The 18,386-nt window shown below is 53.8% G+C and overlaps 1 protein-coding gene and 2 pseudogenes across 1 annotated transcript; 2 read left to right on the top strand and 1 right to left on the bottom strand.

Annotated features, from left to right (window-relative positions):
- Positions 1–18,386, top strand: part of LOC137464036 (zinc finger protein 208-like) — a 1,110,012-nt pseudogene that overhangs the window by 266,062 nt on the left and 825,564 nt on the right.
- The window catches only part of LOC137464035 (zinc finger protein 850-like), a 1,110,255-nt pseudogene that overhangs the window by 274,724 nt on the left and 817,145 nt on the right, over positions 1–18,386 (bottom strand).
- On the top strand, positions 3,049–16,260 carry LOC137464066 (olfactory receptor 14J1-like). Its single transcript, XM_068175382.1, has 2 exons — positions 3,049–3,648; positions 16,021–16,260. Exons 1-2 carry the CDS (start codon positions 3,151–3,153, stop codon positions 16,258–16,260), a joined length of 738 nt encoding a protein of 245 aa, XP_068031483.1. The 5' UTR covers positions 3,049–3,150.

Raw genomic sequence — 18,386 nt, 5'->3', positions numbered from 1 at the left:
AAGTGCCTGGGGCAGAATCACTGGCAGCCCTTGGCACAGGAACCTCTGGCTGCAGGACAATGCAGCTGCAGCTCCTGGAGTGATCTCCTACAGCTGGAACATCCCAATGCCCACAGACCCTGTGAGTACATTCTCTGATCATCTCTTGTGCAGAGCAGCCAGGGGTGCCCAGGGCTGTCCTGCAGAGCAGGGTCCTGCAGCCCAGGGCGCTGTGCTGGGCCAGGGACTCTGCTGCCTGCCAGGGACAGCTCTCAGCCGGCCCGGGGAGCTGCTCCCAGCGCTGGAGAGAAGCTGTGGGGGGAAGGAGCCACCCTGAGCAGGGCAGGTGCTGCTGCTGAGAGCTGCTGGCTGGGGCAGGGCTGCTCCCAGCTCCAGAGCAGCCTGGGCACAGCTCCAGAGGACACTTCCCAAAGAAGGTAAACCTGGGATTGCTGTAAAGGTCAGGAGCTTTCTTGAGAGTGTTTTCAATTTCCTGCTTGGAGCAGGGTGGGAAAGTTGAGGTGATGACAAAAAGATTTTTGCTTTTTATACATTTTTCATATATTCCTATCTCTGTAAATTACTATTATATACTTATAAAACTATAACCCTTATATTGTAAAACATAGGCAAACCTAATGGGAAGAAATGATGATGTCTAACATCAGTTTAGAAGGCTGAATGATTTCTTTATTATAACTATGCTATAATACATTAATATACTATATAAAAGAAGATACTAAGACTACATACTTAATTTCTTTAACTACTATATCTAACTAGTAATAACCTGTGATCCTGTTCTTGAGAATCTAGACACAGGTGGATTGGATGGCCATCAGGCTCAAACAATCCTCACTGGAATCTAATCAAGCAATCACCCCAGGTAAACAATTCTCTAAACACATTCTACATAGGAAAAACAAGGAGTAGAAATAGAAATTGTTTCCTCTTTCTCTTTGTGCACCTCTATGAAAAATCCTGAGAGTGGGAGAAATGTGCTACCACACCCTTACCTAACTCTTAATTAACTCTATTTAACTACTATTATATACTTACTATAATTACAATCATTAATTAACTCTAGTATGTTTCCTAACCAGTCTCTTAGATTTTGGAAAAATAAGCTGACTGTCTAAATACATTCTTGAAATACTGTATAGCCTTATTATAAGGAAGAGGACCTACAAGAAGAACATTTTGGTTTTTGACCAGAATGTGAGCAGTCACAACAAAAAGTGAAGGCAAAGAAGCCCTTGGACCTACTCCAATGGGTTGAGCCAGGGGTGTGTAACTGGGACAATTGACTCTCCTATTGGATGTTCCTCTTAAATATCCTAATTAATCAACCTTAAGAAATTGTTGAAATCAGGGGCCAGGTGTGCCCCATCCCCACTGGGACACCTGGAAGCTTCCAATAAAGGTCTGGTTTTTACTTTACTGGTCTAACACTGTTGCAAGGGTTTTTTTCTCTTTTGATTATAGACAACAGGGGGATGAGAGAAGCAGAACAGGAATTGTGATCCCAGAATCACAGAACATTCTGAGTTGAAAGGGACACACAGGATCATCAAAGGAATGTTTGAACATTTACAGAGACTCCAGAACTGTGACTTTGGGTGGTCAGTCTCTCTGCTGGCAGCCTCCCAAAGGGCCTTCAGCCACTCCTCAGCCCTGGACAGCAGCAGCATCACCTTTGCAGGGCCCAGCAGGGCTCTCCTGAGCTGCCCTCGCCCAGCCGCACACAGACCCTGCCCCAGCCAGGGCCCTGCACACAGGCAGGTTTCTGTAGGGCCGGGCCGAGGGCACCCAGGGTGGGATGGGCTCTGTGAGCGCTGGCAGGGACAAGGCACCTCTCAGGAGGGAATGTCCAGGCCCAGGGAGATGCTCAGGGAAGCAGAGGGGGCTGAACAGAGCAGTGCTGGGGCAGGAGGGCACTGTTGGAGTGTGGGAGGTGCCGGGCACAGCTGGGCACGGGAACACTGTCCTGAGTGCCCGGCTGTCTCTGCCCTGCCCTCTCAGGCACAGCACCACAACATCTTCTCCTGTTTCTGTACTCCCCTGATATTGTCAGTGTTTTCTGGTGCTCTCAGGGAGGCTCTGGCATTTGCAGCAGCTGAGTCAGGCACTGCCCTTGGCATTCCTGCCAGGCAGGGCTGTCCATGGGAATGGGATGTCCAAGCTTCCCTGGGACCTGTGGGGCTGTGGGCAAAGCAGTCCATGGGAAAGGGGAATGAGCTGAGCCCCTCCCTGAGATCCCATCATAGGCACACCCGGGGATCTCCTTGCTGTGCCCTTCCCAGCTCTGAGCTGCCCTCCTGGGTGCAGAGCTGTGCCAGAGCCTCTGGGAGTTCCCTGAATGTCCCACGGGGAAGTGCAGAGCTGCCACAGCTGAGGAAATGCTGCTGGATTGGCCAAGGGAGCCGTGAGTGTCCTTGGCACAAGGGGGTGCTGAGAGCTTGCCCAGAGACCTTTGGAGAGGGTGAGACATTCAGGGATCCCTCTGCTCTGGGCAGGGTCTGGTTTATCCCAGGGTGACCCAGGGGTGTGACTGTGCTCTGATTCCAGCCAAAGGTGCAAAGCCAGGGCAGTTGGGAACAAGCCCATCCAGCCCCTCACCTGCCCTCAGCCACAGGGAATCCTTTGCCTCTCACATTTCTCAGTGGCAAACGCTGAGTGCAGCAGGAATGCTGGGGATTTCTGACCTAAGAGAGCCAGGAATGATGTGTGGGTAGGAAAACAATTCCTAAACCAGCTACTGCCAGCCTCTCCTGACTTGTCACTGTCCTTTCTGCCTGAACAGGTCCCCATGTGCAGCCACAGCCAATGTCCAACAGCAGCTCCATCAGCCACTTCCTCCTGCTGGCACTGGCAGACACGCGGCAGCTGCAGCTCCTGCACTTCTGCCTCTTCCTGGGCATCTCCCTGGCTGCCCTCCTGGGCAACGGCCTCATCATCAGCGCCGTAGCCTGCGGCCACCACCTGCACACGCCCATGTTCTTCTTCCTGCTCAACCTGGCCCTCAGCGACCTGGGCTCCATCTGCACCACTGTCCCCAAAGCCATGCACAATTCCCTCTGGGACACCACCACCATCTCCTACACAGGATGTGCTGCACAGCTCTTTGTCTTTCTGTTCTTCATCTCAGCAGAGCTTTCCCTCCTGACCATCATGTGCTACGACCGCTACGTGTCCATCTGCAAACCCCTGCACTACGGGACCCTCCTGGGCAGCAGAGCTTGTGCCCACATGGCAGCAGCTGCCTGGGCCAGTGCCTTTCTCTATTCACTGCTGCACACGGCCAATACATTTTCCCTGCCCCTGTGCCATGGCAATGCCCTGGGCCAGTTCTTCTGTGAAATCCCACACATCCTCAAGCTCTCCTGCTCCAAATCTCACCTCAGGGAACTTGGGCTTCTTGCTGTTAGTGCCTGTTTATCATCTGGCTGTTTTGTGTTCATTGTTTTCTCCTATGTGCAGATCTTCAGGGCTGTGCTGAGAATCCCCTCTGAGCAGGGACGGCACAAAGCCTTTTCCACCTGCCTCCCTCACCTTGCTGTGGTCTCCCTGTTTATCAGCACTGGAGCTATTTCCTACCTGAAGCCCCCCTCCATCTCCTCCCCATCCCTGGATCTGGCCCTGTCAGTTCTGTACTCGGTGGTGCCTCCAGCCCTGAACCCCCTCATCTACAGCCTGAGGAACCAGGAGCTCAAGGCTGCACTGTGGAGACTGATGACTGGATGGTTTCAGGAACATTAAACTTCTGGGCAATTTCTGAAAATCAATATAAATATAAGTCATCTTTGATACTTCTTGTTGGTTTAGTTCTGGGGATTTTTTCCTTTGTTTTGCTTTTTTTCATATTGTCCACAATAAATGTCATTTTTGTGCCATTTTTCATTTTGTTTCTCTCCACCTTCCCTGTGCCCACAGACTGTGTCAATGAGGGGCTGCACTCTTGGTGGCTTTAAAGGAACTCAAGGATCTCCCAGCAAAGTTTTCTGCAGAGATGCCCTTTTGTTGCCTTCTCTGGAGCTGCAGCAGCAATGTCTGTGTGCAGAGCTGGGGCAGATCAGTGCTGGCACAGCAGCTGTGCCCAGCAGCAGCAGCACTTGGTGTTGCCAGTGCTGCTCCCGTGGCCCTGCCCCGCTGCCCTGGTGGCCCTGGTGTTGCTGCAGGGCCTGAGTGCTCTCGGGGCCGGGCACAGTCCTGGGGGTGGCAGTGCCGGGGCTGCAGCAGGGACAGCCCATGGGCACTGCTGGGGCAGCGCTGACGCCTCAGGCCAGGGCCTGGGGGCTCCAGGCTCCTTGCCCAGGCTCTCTCAAGGACACGGCCAGGCCAATGCTCAGCACAGAAAACCCCCGTGAGCAGCCCCAGGCTGGCCGTGGGCAGGCTGGGGGCAAACAGCATGGCTGGTGCTCTGCAAGGGCCCTGGGGGAGACGGGAAGGAGCAGCAGAGCAGGGGCTGATCCCTCCCCAGTGCGCTGGACAGCCCAGGGCAGCGTCCCAGAGCGTCCTGATGGAGCTGCCAACAACATCCCCCCTCTGCAGCCCTGGCCTCTCCCCCAGCTCACACAGGTGCCGCATCCTTGCAGGCACAGCCACGGCAGCACTGGCTCAGGAGCCCCTGTTTGCATTGCACACAGCAGGTGGGAGCACCCCCATGCTGCTGCTGTGGGGACATGAACCTGAGGGAGCACAAATGCCAGCAGCCCCTGGGGCCAGGAAGGGCTGGGGGACGCCAGGGAATCCACTCAGCTTTGTCCTGGCCTCTGCAGTCAGCCAGAAAGTTTGTTCCCATCAGCTGGGAGTTTCCTGTCCCACTGCAGACGCTGTTGCTCAGAGCCAGGGCTGCCTGGCAGCCACCCCCAAACTGCCCTGAGCATTTCCTTGGCTTCACCTTTGCTTTCTTTTTCCTTCCCTAGTACATATTTCTTCCTGTTGCCCACCCCTGTTCCCTCCCCTGCAAACAGCCCATCCCTGTTTGCCCTTTCCTCTCTGGCCCCACTCCCCATTCCAGTTCCTGACTTGGCACCATGGGAACGTCCCTTGGGGAGCAGGATCATCCCACAAGTGCTGCAGGAATTGTCTGCAGGCTTCTGCAGTGCCTCTTGCTGCTCCCTTGCCAGAGGCCCCCCAGGCCAGGGGGGCACATCTGGGCTGCTGTGTCTGGCTGTGGGGCTGCCTGTTCTGGGCAGTGAGGAGGGGCTGCAGAGGCTCTGCAGGACTGACAGGATGGGCTTTGGGGCTGTGAGGAGAAGCTGAGGGACCTGGGCTGCTGGAGCTTCTGAAGAGGAGGCCCAGGGCTCCTCCTGCAACTGCTCCAAGGGTGGTTTCAGAGAATCACAGAATCAACAAGGCTGGAAAAGACCTTGGAGATCATCAAGTCCAGCCTGTGCACTGACACCACCTTGTGTCCCCTGAGCCTCCTCTTCTCCAGGATAAACAACCCCAGCTCCCTCAGCCGCTCCTCACAGGACTTGTGCTCCAGACCCCTCACCAGCCTTGTTGCCCTTCTCTGGACACGCTCCAGCCCCTCCAGGTCCTTCCTAAATTAGGGGGCCCAGAACTGGACACAGCACTCAAGGTGCTGCCTAACCAGTGCTGAGCACAAGGGAAGAATCACTGCCCTGCTCCTGTTGGCCACACCATTCCTGATCCAGGCCAGGAGCCATTGGCCTTCTTGGCCACCTGGGCACACTGCTGGCTCATGTCCAGCCTGCTGTCCATCAGTCCCTGCAGGTCCCTTTCTGCCTGGCTGCTGTCCAGCCACTCTGTCCCCAGCCTGTAGCTCTGCAGGGGTTGTTGTGGTCAAAGTGCAGGACCTGGCACATGGACTTGTTAAACCTCACCTTTTTGGATTTGGGCCCTGGATCCAGCCTGTCCAGGTCCCTCTGCAGAGCCCTCCTGCCTTCCAGCAGATCAACACCCCCAGACAACTTGGTGTCACCACGGTTCCATGAGGCCCCAGAGTATCCCAATGGTCTCCATGATTCCATGAGACCTCCCAGTGTCACCATGTCGCTCTGGTGGCACCAGGTTCCTTGGATCCTTGGGCCCTGCAGTGTCACAATGGCACCGTGGTGCCCCAGGGCCCTGCAGTGTCACAATGGATCCTTGGTTCCATGAGGTCTGGCAGTGCAGCAATGCTCTCCTTGGTTCCCGCTGTCTCCCATGCCTCCCACTGTCAGGCTATAGAAGGACACCTGGCCGATGAAGGGGAGTGGGAGTGGGTACCTACTGGAGGAGGTAATAATAAAAATCCCTCCCAACCCCCTCTCCCAAGCCAGGTGCCACTTCAGATTCTGTATGATCCCCTGGATCTGGAGAGTCAGCCAGGTGATTTAGAAGAAAATTATCTGCCCAGTGAACCTCCCAATTATGATTCATCTGTGAGACAGATCAGCACCTCTAACATCAAAAAGAAAAGAAGCGTAATCGTGGTGGGTGAGTTCCTTCTGAGGGGAACAGAGGGCCCCATATGTCGACCAGACCCACTCCACAGAGAGGTCTGCTGCCTCCATGGGGCCCGGGTACAGGATATCACTGACACACTGCCTGGGCTGATTCAGCCCTCTGATTATTGCCCACTGCTGATACCCCAGGCTGGCAGTGATGAGATTGAAAAGAGGAGTGTCAGGGCAATTAAAAGGGACTTTAGGGCATTGGGTCAGGTGGTTAATAGGACAGGGGCACAGACAGTCTTTTCCTCAGTCCCTTTGGATTCTGAGAAAAATGCTGAAAGCAATAGGAGAGCTCACATTATCAACGAGTGGCTCAAGGGTTGGTGTCATCGACAAAATTTGGGATTCTTTAATCATGGGGCAACTTTTACAGCACCTGGCCTGCTTGGACCAGACAGGCTCCATCTTTCTGTGAAGGGCAGAAGAATTTTAGCTCATGAACTGGCAGAACTTGTTGAGAGGGCTTTAAACTAGGTCTGAAGGGGGAGGGAGATGTAGCTGGTTTGTCTGGAAGCAGGCTCATGGGTGGTAAGCCTGAGTTAGGGGTGAAATCAGCAGTCCAGCTGAGGTGGGCTCAATAAAGGCCGCCCAGGAAATTTTTATAGTTTGTGGAAGACAATTTTTAGTTGCAGCTGGTGGTTGAGCCCACCAGGGGAGGGACTATGTTAGATCTGTTGTTTGTAAATAGAGATGGGCTGGTGGGAGATGTGGTGGATGGAGGTCACTTGGGGCACAGTGATCATGAAATTATAGAATTCTCAATATTTGGTGAAATGAGGAAGAACACCAATAAAACTCTTACATTGGACTTCCGGAGGGCAAACTTTGGCCTACTTAGGAGACTTATTCAGAGAGTTCCTTGGGAAGCAGCCCTTGAAAACAAAGGCGTTCAGGAAAGGTGGGAAACTTCAAAACAGAGATCTAGAGGGCACAGGAAAAGACTGTCCCTGTGTGCCAAAAGACGAGTTGAAAAGGAAAACATCTAGCCTGGATGGGCAAGGAGGTTTTGAAGGAACTTAGGAATAAAAAGAGGATGTATCATCTTTGGAAGAAGGGTCAGGTCTCTCAGGAAGTATTTAAGGGGCTTGCTAGGGCATGAAGGGAAGAAATTAGGGAGGCCAAAGCTCAGTTTGAACTTCAAATGGCAGCTTTTGTAAAGGATAATAAACAATATTGTTACAAATATATCAATGGTAAAAGGAAGGGTATGACCAACCTTTGTTCTTTATTAGATGTGGAAGAGAATTTAATACCTGCAGATGAGGAGAAGGCAGAGGTGCTTAATGCCATTTTTTGCCTCAGTTTTTAGTGAGAAGATGATTTGCCTTCAGGACAACTGTCCTTCTGGGCTGGTAGATGGTGTCAGGGAGCAGAGTGGACCACTGTTATCCAAGAGGAGGCCATCAGAGAACTGCTGAGCTGTTTGGATGTTCATAAATCCATGGGACCAGATGGGATCCACCCCAGGGTGATAGGGAACGGGCAGATGAGCTTGCAGAGCCACTCTCCATCATTTACCAGCAGTCCTGGCTCACTGGTGAGGTCCCAGATGACTGGAAGCTGCCCAATGTGACGCCCATTCACAGCAAGTGTGGGAAGGAGGATCCTGGTAATTACAGGCCAGTGAGCCTGAGCTCAGTACCCGGTAAGGTCATGGAACAGTTCACACTGAGTGCCATCACACAGCACTTCCAGGATGGCCAGGGTGTCAGACCCAGCCAGCAGGGGTTTAGGATGGGTAGGTCGTGTTTGACCAGCCTGATCTCCTTCTATGACCAGGTGACCCTCCTGGTGGATGCAGGACAGGCTGTGGATGTGTCTATTTGGACTCCAGCAAGGCCTTTGACACTGTCTCCCAGAGCACACTCCTGGAAAAGCTGCAGCCCACAGCTGGGACAGGAGCACTCTGTGCTGGGTTCGGAACTGGCTGGATGGCCGGCCCAGAGAGTGGTGGTGAGCGGTGCTGCATCCAGCTGGGGACAGTCACCAGTGCTGTCCCTCAGGGCTCTGTGCTGGGCCAGCTCTGTTCAATATTTTTATTGACCACATGGATGAGGGGATTGAGCTTTTCATTAGTAAATCTGCAGATGACACTAAACTTGGAGCATGTGTCCATCTGTTGGAAGGTAGGAGGGCTCTGCAGGAACACCTGGAACAGCTGGATAGATGTCAGAGTTCAATAAGTTTAAATTTAATAAATCCATGTGCCAAGTCCTGCATTTTGGCCACAATAACCCCCTGCACTGCTCTAGGCTGGGGACAGTGTAGCTGGACAGTGCCCAGGCAGAAAGGGACCTGGGGGCACTGGTCAACAGCAGGCTGGACATGAGCCAGCAGTGTGCCCAGGTGGCCAAGAAGGCCAATGGCTCCTGGCCTGGATCAGGAATGGTGTGGCCAGCAGGAGCAGGGAGGTCATTCTTCCCCTGTACTTGGCACTCGTGTACTTGGCATTCTTCACATGTACTGGCACCATTCCTCGAGTGCTGTGTCCAGTTCTGGGCTCCCCAATTTAGGAAGGACATGGAGGGACTGGAGCGTGTCCAGAGAAGGACAACAAGGCTGGTGAGGGGCCTGGAACACAAGTCCTGTGAGGAATGACTGAGGGAGATGGAGTTGTTTATCCTGGAGAAGACTCCGAGGTGACCTTATCACTCTCTACACTTCCTGAAAGGTGGTTGCAGTCAGGTGGGGGTCGGTCTCTCTCCTCACAGCAACTGACAGGACCAGAGGACACAGATTTAGGCTGCACCAAGGGAAATTCTGTTGGATATTAGGAACAAAGTTTTTGATGGAAACGGTGATAAAGTACTGGAATTGTCTGTCCAGGGAGGTGGTGGAGTCACCATCCTGGGATGTGTTTAAAAAAAGACTGGATGTGGCACTCAGTGCCATGGTTTAGCTGAGGTGGTGTTAGGGCATGGGTTGGACTTGATGACCTTAAAGGTCTCTTCCAACCCAGCAATTCTGTGATTCTGTGATTGTGTGACATCACAGACCAGGTTGTGACATCATATAGTAGGCTGTGACATCACTGGTTTATTATGTGACATCACAGAGCAGGCTGTGACATCCCAGAGGAGGTTGTGATGTCACAAAGTTGGCTGTGACATTACAGGCTGGCAGTGTGACATCACAGAACGGGCTGTGAGGACACAGAGAAGACTCTGCCATCATAGAAAAGGGCTCTGTGACATCACAGAGCAGCTGTGTGATGGCACAGAGAAGGCTGAGACAATACAGAGTGGGTTGTGACATCACAGAGCTGACTGTGAAATCACAGAGCAGGCTGTGACATCACAGCGAGGCTGCATAACTTCACAAAGGTGGCTGTGACATCATAGAGCTGGCTGTGACATCCCAGGGTGTCTGTGACATCACAGGCTGGGCTGTGACATCACAGGGCAGATTTTGTGTCATCACAGAGCAGACTGGGACCTCAAAGAGCAGGCTGTGACCTCACAGGACACCTGTATGAAATCACAGGTGGCCTGTTACATCTCAGAGTGGGCTGTGTGACATCACAAGGAGCTGTATGACATCACAGAGCAGCTGTGTGACATCACAGGGGCTGTGTGAGGTCACTGGGGAGGTCACTCCACCCCAGCCCCCCCTCCCAGTTCCCCCAGAGAAGTCCAACGCTGCTCGTGCACAGCGGGGTCCCCTGTCCCCCCGGGTCCCCCCGCCCCCAGTGCCGCAGCCTCCCCCAGAGGATGTTCCACGAGATCGACCCCAGAGCCTGACACGGGGACGGGGGCTGGGGCCGTGGGGGGATGGACAGGGGGACAGGGACCCCCTGGCAGTGTCCCCGTGTCCCCCAGGGCCAGAGCCGGGGCCAGGGCTCCTTCACCCTGTTACCAACGAGGGCTTGAGAGCGCTGAAAAAATCCCCAGCAAGGGATCAGCAAAAACCAGATTTAATATTAAGTGAGAGCACCACAAAGTTCCTTGGCAAGAGTCACTCTGCTCCTGACTGGACACTTCAGGCACACCAAGGAAACAGAGCTACAACAAAACCAAACAAACACTCGGCAATCAAATGAGAAATGAGCTGAGATCTGGGGCTTTCCTTCCTGTGGAAAAGAACTGTCCTTCTTGTCCAGGTGGCCATGGCCAGAATTGGGATTTCACCTCCAACACTGCCTGTTGTGACAGACTGGAGGAGATTGTTGGCTGGAAACATTTCATGTGTGGGGAGGAAGGGGCAGGTCCAGCCTTGCCCTGCCCTGGAACCCCAGCCCTGCCCTGCCCTGGAACCCCAATCCCCCCAGAGCCTCTATCCCAGCCCAGCAGTGTCTGCCAGTCCCTGGCACAGCACAGGCAATTCTCCACAGCCACCTCTGGAGCCCCCAGCCCAGCTCCTGAGTGACCAAATGACCCCAAATGCCACCTGGGGGAAGGGCCCAGGAACACCAAGGGGTATTTAAGGCTGAGCACAAGGCAAGCACACATCTTGACCCTACCTCCCCTTGGAATTTCCATCTGAACCAATGCTGGAATCCAGGAGTTGGTAGCTGAGTTTGTGCTTCTCTGCATCTTATTTGTTATTCTCTTTCTGTGTCTAATTCTTCTATTTTTGTCCCCTTGCAAATTTTGATTAACCTAAAATTGAAAAGGCTTAGAGTTTGTGAAGTTGAATGGGCCCAGTGAATGCATTGAAAAGTGTATTTTGTTCAGTGAATGTCACGCTAAACCTTTTGCCGAAGTTTCTCTGATCTTCTAAAGTTCCCAGTAAAGGCTGTTTTATTGTTTTGAGCTCCGGAGAATCTCTTGTTGGTATTTCTCCAGTGCATCCAACTCAGAGGGCACAAACAATTGTAATTCCTTTGAAATGTCTCCTTGAGAGAGGTGTTTGGGGGATGGGAGTCAGGGCTTGTGTGTCCTGCTTGGCACAGCCCAGGCAGGGCTTTCACAGCCCCATTCCACACTCCATTTCCCAGCCGGAGCCGCTGGTGTCTCTGAGTTCTGCTGCCCCAGCCCCAGGGACGCTCTCCTTGTCTGCCCATTCCCCCACGGTCTCTGGGCAGGGATGGCCTCAGTGGGGGCTGCTGACATCCTCGGCAACTTGGAGCGCCCTGGAGCCACCTCTGGCCATGGACGGCGCCCAGCGGCGGGGGCCAGCGGCGGGGAATGCCCGGGGTGAGGAGGGAGGACACCAGCAGAGCATCCCCACGAGGCAACGATGAAGACAGTGCCGGGATCAGGCGGAAGGAGCACGGACCCCCACCGGAGCATCCTCCAAAGGTAAGGTGTTTTCCAAAGTAAAATTGGCAAAAAATCTTATTAAATTCTGTGGCTGATCTTTGCTGTCCCCACAAGTCGCTCGCCACCCACACAAATCACAAAGTTCCCCCTCAAAAGTGGGACTGGGAGCACACAGACCCTTCCCCATAGTCTAGGGACCCCCAGAAGACCCCTCCCTATGGACTGGCCACCCCAGAAATGGGGCTAGGACCTCCAGAGAAACCTCCCCATTAACCTAAAACCCCCCAAAATGGTGCTGGTACCCCCAGAGACCCATCCCCATGGGACTGGAACCACCACAGACCCATCTCCATGAACCTACAACCCCCAGAAATAGGACAGGGACCCCCAGAGACCCCTCCCTATGGGCCTGGGATCCCCAGAATGGGGCTGGGACTCCCCCCATGTGAGCCACGCCCACTCCCCGCCTTGCCCCGCCCCCCAGCGTCAATCCAACCAATCAGCGCCTGGAACAATCAGTGCAGGAACGCCTTCCGCATCGACCAATCAGATCGCACTCTCGTTCTGGCCCCACCCCTTCATTGTGACATCACAAGGGGCCTTGACATTCAGCCCCTCACCACTATGACATCACTGCACTCCCATTGGCTGTCGGCGGGAGGGCGGGGCTTGCCCGGACTATAAAAGGCGTGTGCTGGCACACAGGGCTCAGCGCAGGCCCAGCGATGGGAGAGGTGGCGTTGGAGGCGTCAGAGCCCCGGGAGCGCCCCGGCGCCACCTCTGGCAACGGACGGCAGTGAGGAATGCCCCGGGGGAGAGGGGGGAGGACCCCACCAGAGCATCCCATGGGACAGTGAGCACCGAGAGTGGCGGGGCATCGCCCTGGAACGAGGACGATGGAACTGGGAGGACCAGGGCAACCAGCGGAGCATCCCCGGGGCTGAGGAAGGAGAATACCAACATAGCATCCCCCGGGGGCAACAGGCATTTAGGGATTTTAGGGATTGGAGAGTGTAGTTTAGTATGTCACATGGATGAGAAGTTTAGGTTTTACAATTTTTAGCATATTGTAGATTGTTATAAACGCCAATCACTTGGTTTTTAAAATTTTAAAAGTTTAATAATAATAAAATGGTTATAAAAATAGTAATACAATTAGAGTAATGAAAATTTAGAGTTAGGACAATTACAAGACAATAAAAAGCAAAGAATTACGGACGTCCGGATGCTCTCGGGCACTTAAGCCCAATAAGCATGCCTTGTGAACAAAGGAATAATCTTTAAAAGCAGTACCCTGTTGCATATTCATACATCTCATACATGATGCATAAATTCCTTGCAAATGAAGAACTTTTCTGGTTTTTGTCAACTTCTTCCCCTTAATCCTGGTGGTTCCATAAAGACAGAGAGAAGGTGGAAGAATGTTTGTCTTTTCCGATAAGGAGGCAGTAATTCTTTATGGGCCCCCATCATTGTCATCTCTGTGTGAAGAGTTTCTTCATTATCTCATCTCTTGCTTGAGCTAGTAAAAAAAAAAACCCACATACATAGGTTCTATTTTAACTACAAAACTACATATACCATACTATTAAAATGTTAATACAGCACTTCTAATCAATATAACATAATACATATAGTATTCAATTTAATATTTGCGAAAAGCCAATCATAAAATATGCATTTTTCACAACTAACACAGCAGGCAAAACGCCAAAGAGGAGGGGGGGTGAGCTCACTCTCACCCGACCTAAGCTGTAGTACGCGCCGGCGGCCACCAGATGTCACCAGAGGACACAAGGAAAAACGACGCACCACAGCTTTGGTCACCATGAAGAGACGAATTTATTTTTTCTGACTCCAATCATTTATAGTTCTCAAAAGGTGCAAGTGGATTGGAAGGTGAACGTGCCACCTCTCCAACGACACTGGACAAACTACCAGTCTATAAAATTTCTCCGCCTCTGTGAAAGAATGCAAAACAATAGGTTGTTTACAGAAAGTTGCGTGAGAAAGCTCTCTACAAGAATGTAAATTCAGAAGGCTTTAGAAAATCCTAAGAAATCAGGGCGACAGGGTCACAGTCAAAGTCAGCAGGCAAAAGAAAGGAATTGCTGAGGAATGATCTTGGATCAAGCCAAACATTTACAGTCAGGGCAGTCCATTGGTACAGATGGGGGTACACTCTGGGGGTGCAGCTAAGGCCATGAGGTCACAGCAGGCTCTGGGGTCACAGCAGGCTGAGGTCACAGCAGGCTCTGAGGTCCCAGAGGTGCCAGAGCCCCGTGCTTGCACAGAACCACAGAACCCCTTTTAGGTTTTTTTTGTTGTTGTTGACTCCCTGGGAGCACTTGTAGTTCTCCACCCCTGCTATTTTTAAATTCCTCCAATTGCATTTTCAGGGGACACTGGTTAACCCAGTGCCCAAGGTTCTTACAAAGCAGGCGTGGCTTTGTGGGGTCAACCATTGCTGGTCCTCGCTGCTGCCCAGTGTGCCACTGTGCTGATGGAATGGGCACTGGGCTGGCAACGGCGACTCTCTGTGGTGGCCTTGGCAGCAGCTTTGGTCTGGTGTCCTGAGCCACACTCCTCAGAGGCACTTTCCTGTTACAAACTAGAAGCACATCTTTTAGTGTGGGGGGGTTCTAAAGGTAAGCTTAAAATCACAGCTCGACACTGTTCATTCGCATTTGCAAATGCCATTTCCTCTAAAACTTCTTCCCTTGCATTTTCTTTCCTAACTTGGATTTCAATAGCTCTAGTTAACCTTTCCACAAATTTCAAAAAAGGCTCTGATGGTAGCTGTGTGATCTTACTATATGGCTCGAGAGGGCCGTCAGGTTGAAGGGCAAAGAAGGCTTTTTCAGCTGCATCTCTGACTCTCTCAAGGACTACCACAGGGATTACTGCAGCTTGGACCGGGGCCAGAGACCACTGGCCTTCACCGGAGAGATGCTCGATGGTAATTGGCACACCACTGGCATCCTTTGCTGTGTTTGGATCAGCATGCAAGTCTGGGAGGGCCTCTTTCAGCAGTTGTTTCCATGCCACTTCCCATAGTTTGAATTCTGTAGAGGTCATGAGGCACGAAAAAAGATGTTTTAAATCATGTGGGACTAGCACAGTCCTACCCAGTTCGGCCTTTAAAAGGTCACGGAAGCATGGGCTCTGTGGGCCATACTGTTGGTGTGTTTTGCAAATCTCTCTTATTATTTGGTGTGCAAAAGCTTTCCAATTAGCAGCTGTGGCTCCTCCCCCTTGCCCTGCATGCTGATATGAGACAGGGGCGAGTGAGAAATCGGGACCCTGCGTTGGCTCTGCAGTTCCTGCTGCTTTTCCCTTGAACGGGAAGCATTGGGATCACTGGTGTGGCTACAGGAGCGAGCAGTGGGCGAGCCCCCACCGTGGGAACCCGGGCAGGGGGCGGGGCCACCGTGGGAACAGGGGGCGTGGCCACCGTGGGAACAGGGGGCGGGGATGCCTGGTGACGTCACGTCGGCAGACGCCCCCTGGGGGGAGGGGCGGAGCTGAGGGAGCGCCAGGTAAGGTGGGGGGAGGGAAGGTATCACGAGGATCGGGGGGGTGAGGGGAAAGAAAGGATTTTTGGGATGCTGAGGGGAATCATGGGAAGAAGGAGACCAGGTTGGGCGTGGTGCCACCTGGCATCCTCCATTTTCTTGGCTCTCTGGGGACTGGGAGCCATTTGGGTGGTCACTGCTCTCCGAAAAACCAACACGTGCTCGGGGTTTCTGGGCTGGGGAGACAGGGTGGGGAGAATTCCACGCGGTCTGGCCAGGACTTTGTGGACAGTGGGACTCGGGCATTTTAAGATGCTCAGGGAGCCGGCTTCCCTGGGCGTGAGCAGAGTCTGCTCTCCTTAAAATACCGAGTTTTGGGGAAGAGGGTTCAGAACTGGGGTGGGGAGAAATAGGAAGAGCAGAGGTACATTCCTTGTTATTTGGCTTTTCCTTCACTTCCCTTTGCTTGAGTAAATCTGATTGAACTTGCAAACTCCAAAACACAAATTCGGCTGAAGACGTGTCCCCAGACCTTCCCAAGGTTATCAATTTGTGACCCATTGTGTCCCAAAAGTGGGTATTGTGGACTTGTTCAGGAGAAACTTGCGGGAAATGTAGAAAAAGCCACCTTATAAACTGTTTCAATCTTCCCTTAGAAAATTATACATTTCCACTAACTAGCATTCCTATAATCTGATAATATACGCCTTTCTGTGCTGTGCTTAGTTTAGCCCCCATTGTAGATGTAAAAGGCACAGCCCAACCTCACACCGACAAAAAACAAACCCGAATTCGGTACCGATTTCCAAACACCGCGGTTAAGAAGCGAAAACACGCAGCTTTTAGCCCTGCCCAACGCAGCAGCCTGTGCGGCTTTTAAAACTGCCGTCGGCAGCAGCAGGGATCCCCCGCGCCATGCGGAGGAGCCGCGGCTCAGCGCCGCCCACGCCCAGCGAGAAAGCCCGAGCCATGGTTCTGCCCCCGCTGCCCGCGCCCTCCCGCCGCTCCCGGGAGCCGCCGCCGCCGCCCGCTGTGCTGCGGGAGAATCCGAACGCCCCGCACTGCGCTGAGGGGGCGGGCAGAGCCCCCCGCTCCCCCTGAGCCAGCGGCGCTGCCGCTGCCACGCGGGTTTTAAAAACGGCAGAGCCGCGCCGTCCGGGGCTATCGCTCCCGACCCCGCGGGGCTGCGCAGCCTTGCCGTGCTCGAAATAAGAGCGAAAAAGAACAAGTCCCTCGTCAGGGACTGTTTCTGAGCTCCCCACCCCGCTATGGAGCGGGGATACTCACCCAAATCGGTGTCCTGGTCCGGCGGGGTCTTCTCTTCACCTGAATAGGACTCCTCGGGGCAGGAGGAGCTGCCCTATTCTTCCTCTGGGAAGGTCTGGCTCACCAAAAAGGAGGTGTGCTTCTCAGAGGTGCAGGACATCCACAAGTACTCTGTGGATAAAGCCCAAAGTCTCTCCTGGAGAGCTATGTCCTCAAAGCTCTGCCAGTGGATGCCAAGCTGCCTTAAAGCCTCTCCGTGGTCTTGTGAGGCTCCGAGAGCTCCGGAGTGTCCCATCGGTGCGGCAGGGTCGGGCCAGCCTCCACGTCAGGTTGCCAAAATATTGGTGTTACCGATATCGAGGACAGGATGTGCCTTGGCTTGTCTGGCCCTGGTGCTGAACCAAATAGCAGCCACTGCGGTGTTTCACCCCAGAGACACTTTTGCCCGGCTGGATGTTGCAGCTGGGAGCATGGAGACAAGTCCAGACATGCCAGAGCTCCGGTGGCGGCGGGATGGAGTGAGTGGAAGCACACTGGGGGCAACTGGAATTTACTGGGAGAGACCAAGAGTGACTGGGATCACAGAGGAACCATAAAGCAAGTTACTGGAATAATACTGAGAGTATCTGGGTGTGACTGGAATCATACTGGGAGTGACTGGAATCATACTGGGTGACTTGGAGTGACTGGGACCACACTGGAGGCAAATGGTAGCATAATGAGAGTGACTGGGTTCATACTGGGATCATACTGGGAAGGACTGGAACCATACTAGGAGTGCCTGGAACTATAGTAGGGGTGAATGGGAACACACCTGGGAACATGCTGGGACCATACTGGGATGATACTGGGAGTGACTGGGATGATACTGGGATCACACTGAGTGTAACTGGAAGTGACTGGGACCATACTGGTGGTGACTGGGAGCCACAGGGCCCATGCTGGGAGTGACCTGGGGGGAACTGGGGGAACTGGCCCAGCTGGGGCTCAGGGCTGTTCTCCCCCAGGGCTGCCCCAGGTCCTGCTGCCACCCCTGGCCCCACAGAGCTGAGGGGCAGGGGACAGGGACAGGGGACAGCCAAGGGACAGGGGGGACAGCCAAGGGACAGGGGACAGGGACAGGGACAGGGCACAGCCGAGGGACAGGGCACAGCCAGGGAACACGGCCTGGCCGAGGGACACTGAGCTCCAGCACTTTGGGCTGTTGCCCTTGGGCTCCCAGCACAGGCCCAGGGGCAGAATCCCCTCCAGAAACTGTTGTTTGCTTTCAGCTCTGCTCTGGAACATTCCCCAGGAGCCCTGCAGTGGCTGCAGCACGGCCGGGTGCCTGGAGCCACCAAAGCCGCTCCGGCAGTGCCCTCCTGCCCCGGGCAGGGCACACAACACCCAAGGAAAGGCTCGTGCTGGGCTCAGGGCAGGGACAGGGCACTCCCCTGGTGCTGCCCTTCCCCTCCCACACCCACCTTTGTGCTCCAGAGCCTCCCGACCATATCTGATGTATTTTGGGGGCCCTTCCACACAGGTGTGTCCCAGGTAATGCTTCATCTGCTCCACCACGATCCCTTTGGATTCCCAGCACCCGTGGGTGATCCAGGCAGCACCGTCGGACACTGCAAATCTCCCGGATCCCAGCTGGAAGCAGATGAAATCCCAGCCCTCGTAGCCATACCAGTGGGATCCATGGACACTCCGTTGGACAGGAGGTCACAGCTGGAAACCACCTGCACCCTGTGCAGACCTGGGAACGAGGCGAGAACAGACCCATGGAGTCGTGTCCCAGCCACAGGGAGCCCCTTGGAGCTCCCTGGATTCCCATCCCAGCCCCAGAGATCCCCCCTCATTCCCACAGATCCCATCGCAGCCCCTTAGAGTCCTCCATTCCCACAGATCCCATCCCAGCCCCTGGCTCCCCCCACTCCCCCTGCTCTGGTTGTACCGGCCCCATCTCCATGTCACTGTCG

This window comes from Anomalospiza imberbis, chromosome 35, assembly GCF_031753505.1.
Source record: "Anomalospiza imberbis isolate Cuckoo-Finch-1a 21T00152 chromosome 35, ASM3175350v1, whole genome shotgun sequence".
Lineage (NCBI taxonomy): Eukaryota > Metazoa > Chordata > Aves > Passeriformes > Viduidae > Anomalospiza > Anomalospiza imberbis.
This window is presented reverse-complemented; position numbering and strand designations above follow the sequence as displayed.

What these genes read in the sequence shown, in the direction of transcription:
- LOC137464066 (XM_068175382.1), top strand. Translation starts at nt 3,151, where the DNA reads ATGTGCTACGACCGCTACGTGTCCATCTGCAAACCCCTGCACTACGGG. An exon ending in TGTACTCGGTGGTGCCTCCA is followed by an intron (nt 3,649 to 16,020) that starts GCCCTGAACCCC and finishes TGCCCAACGCAG; the next exon opens with CAGCCTGTGCGGCTTTTAAA.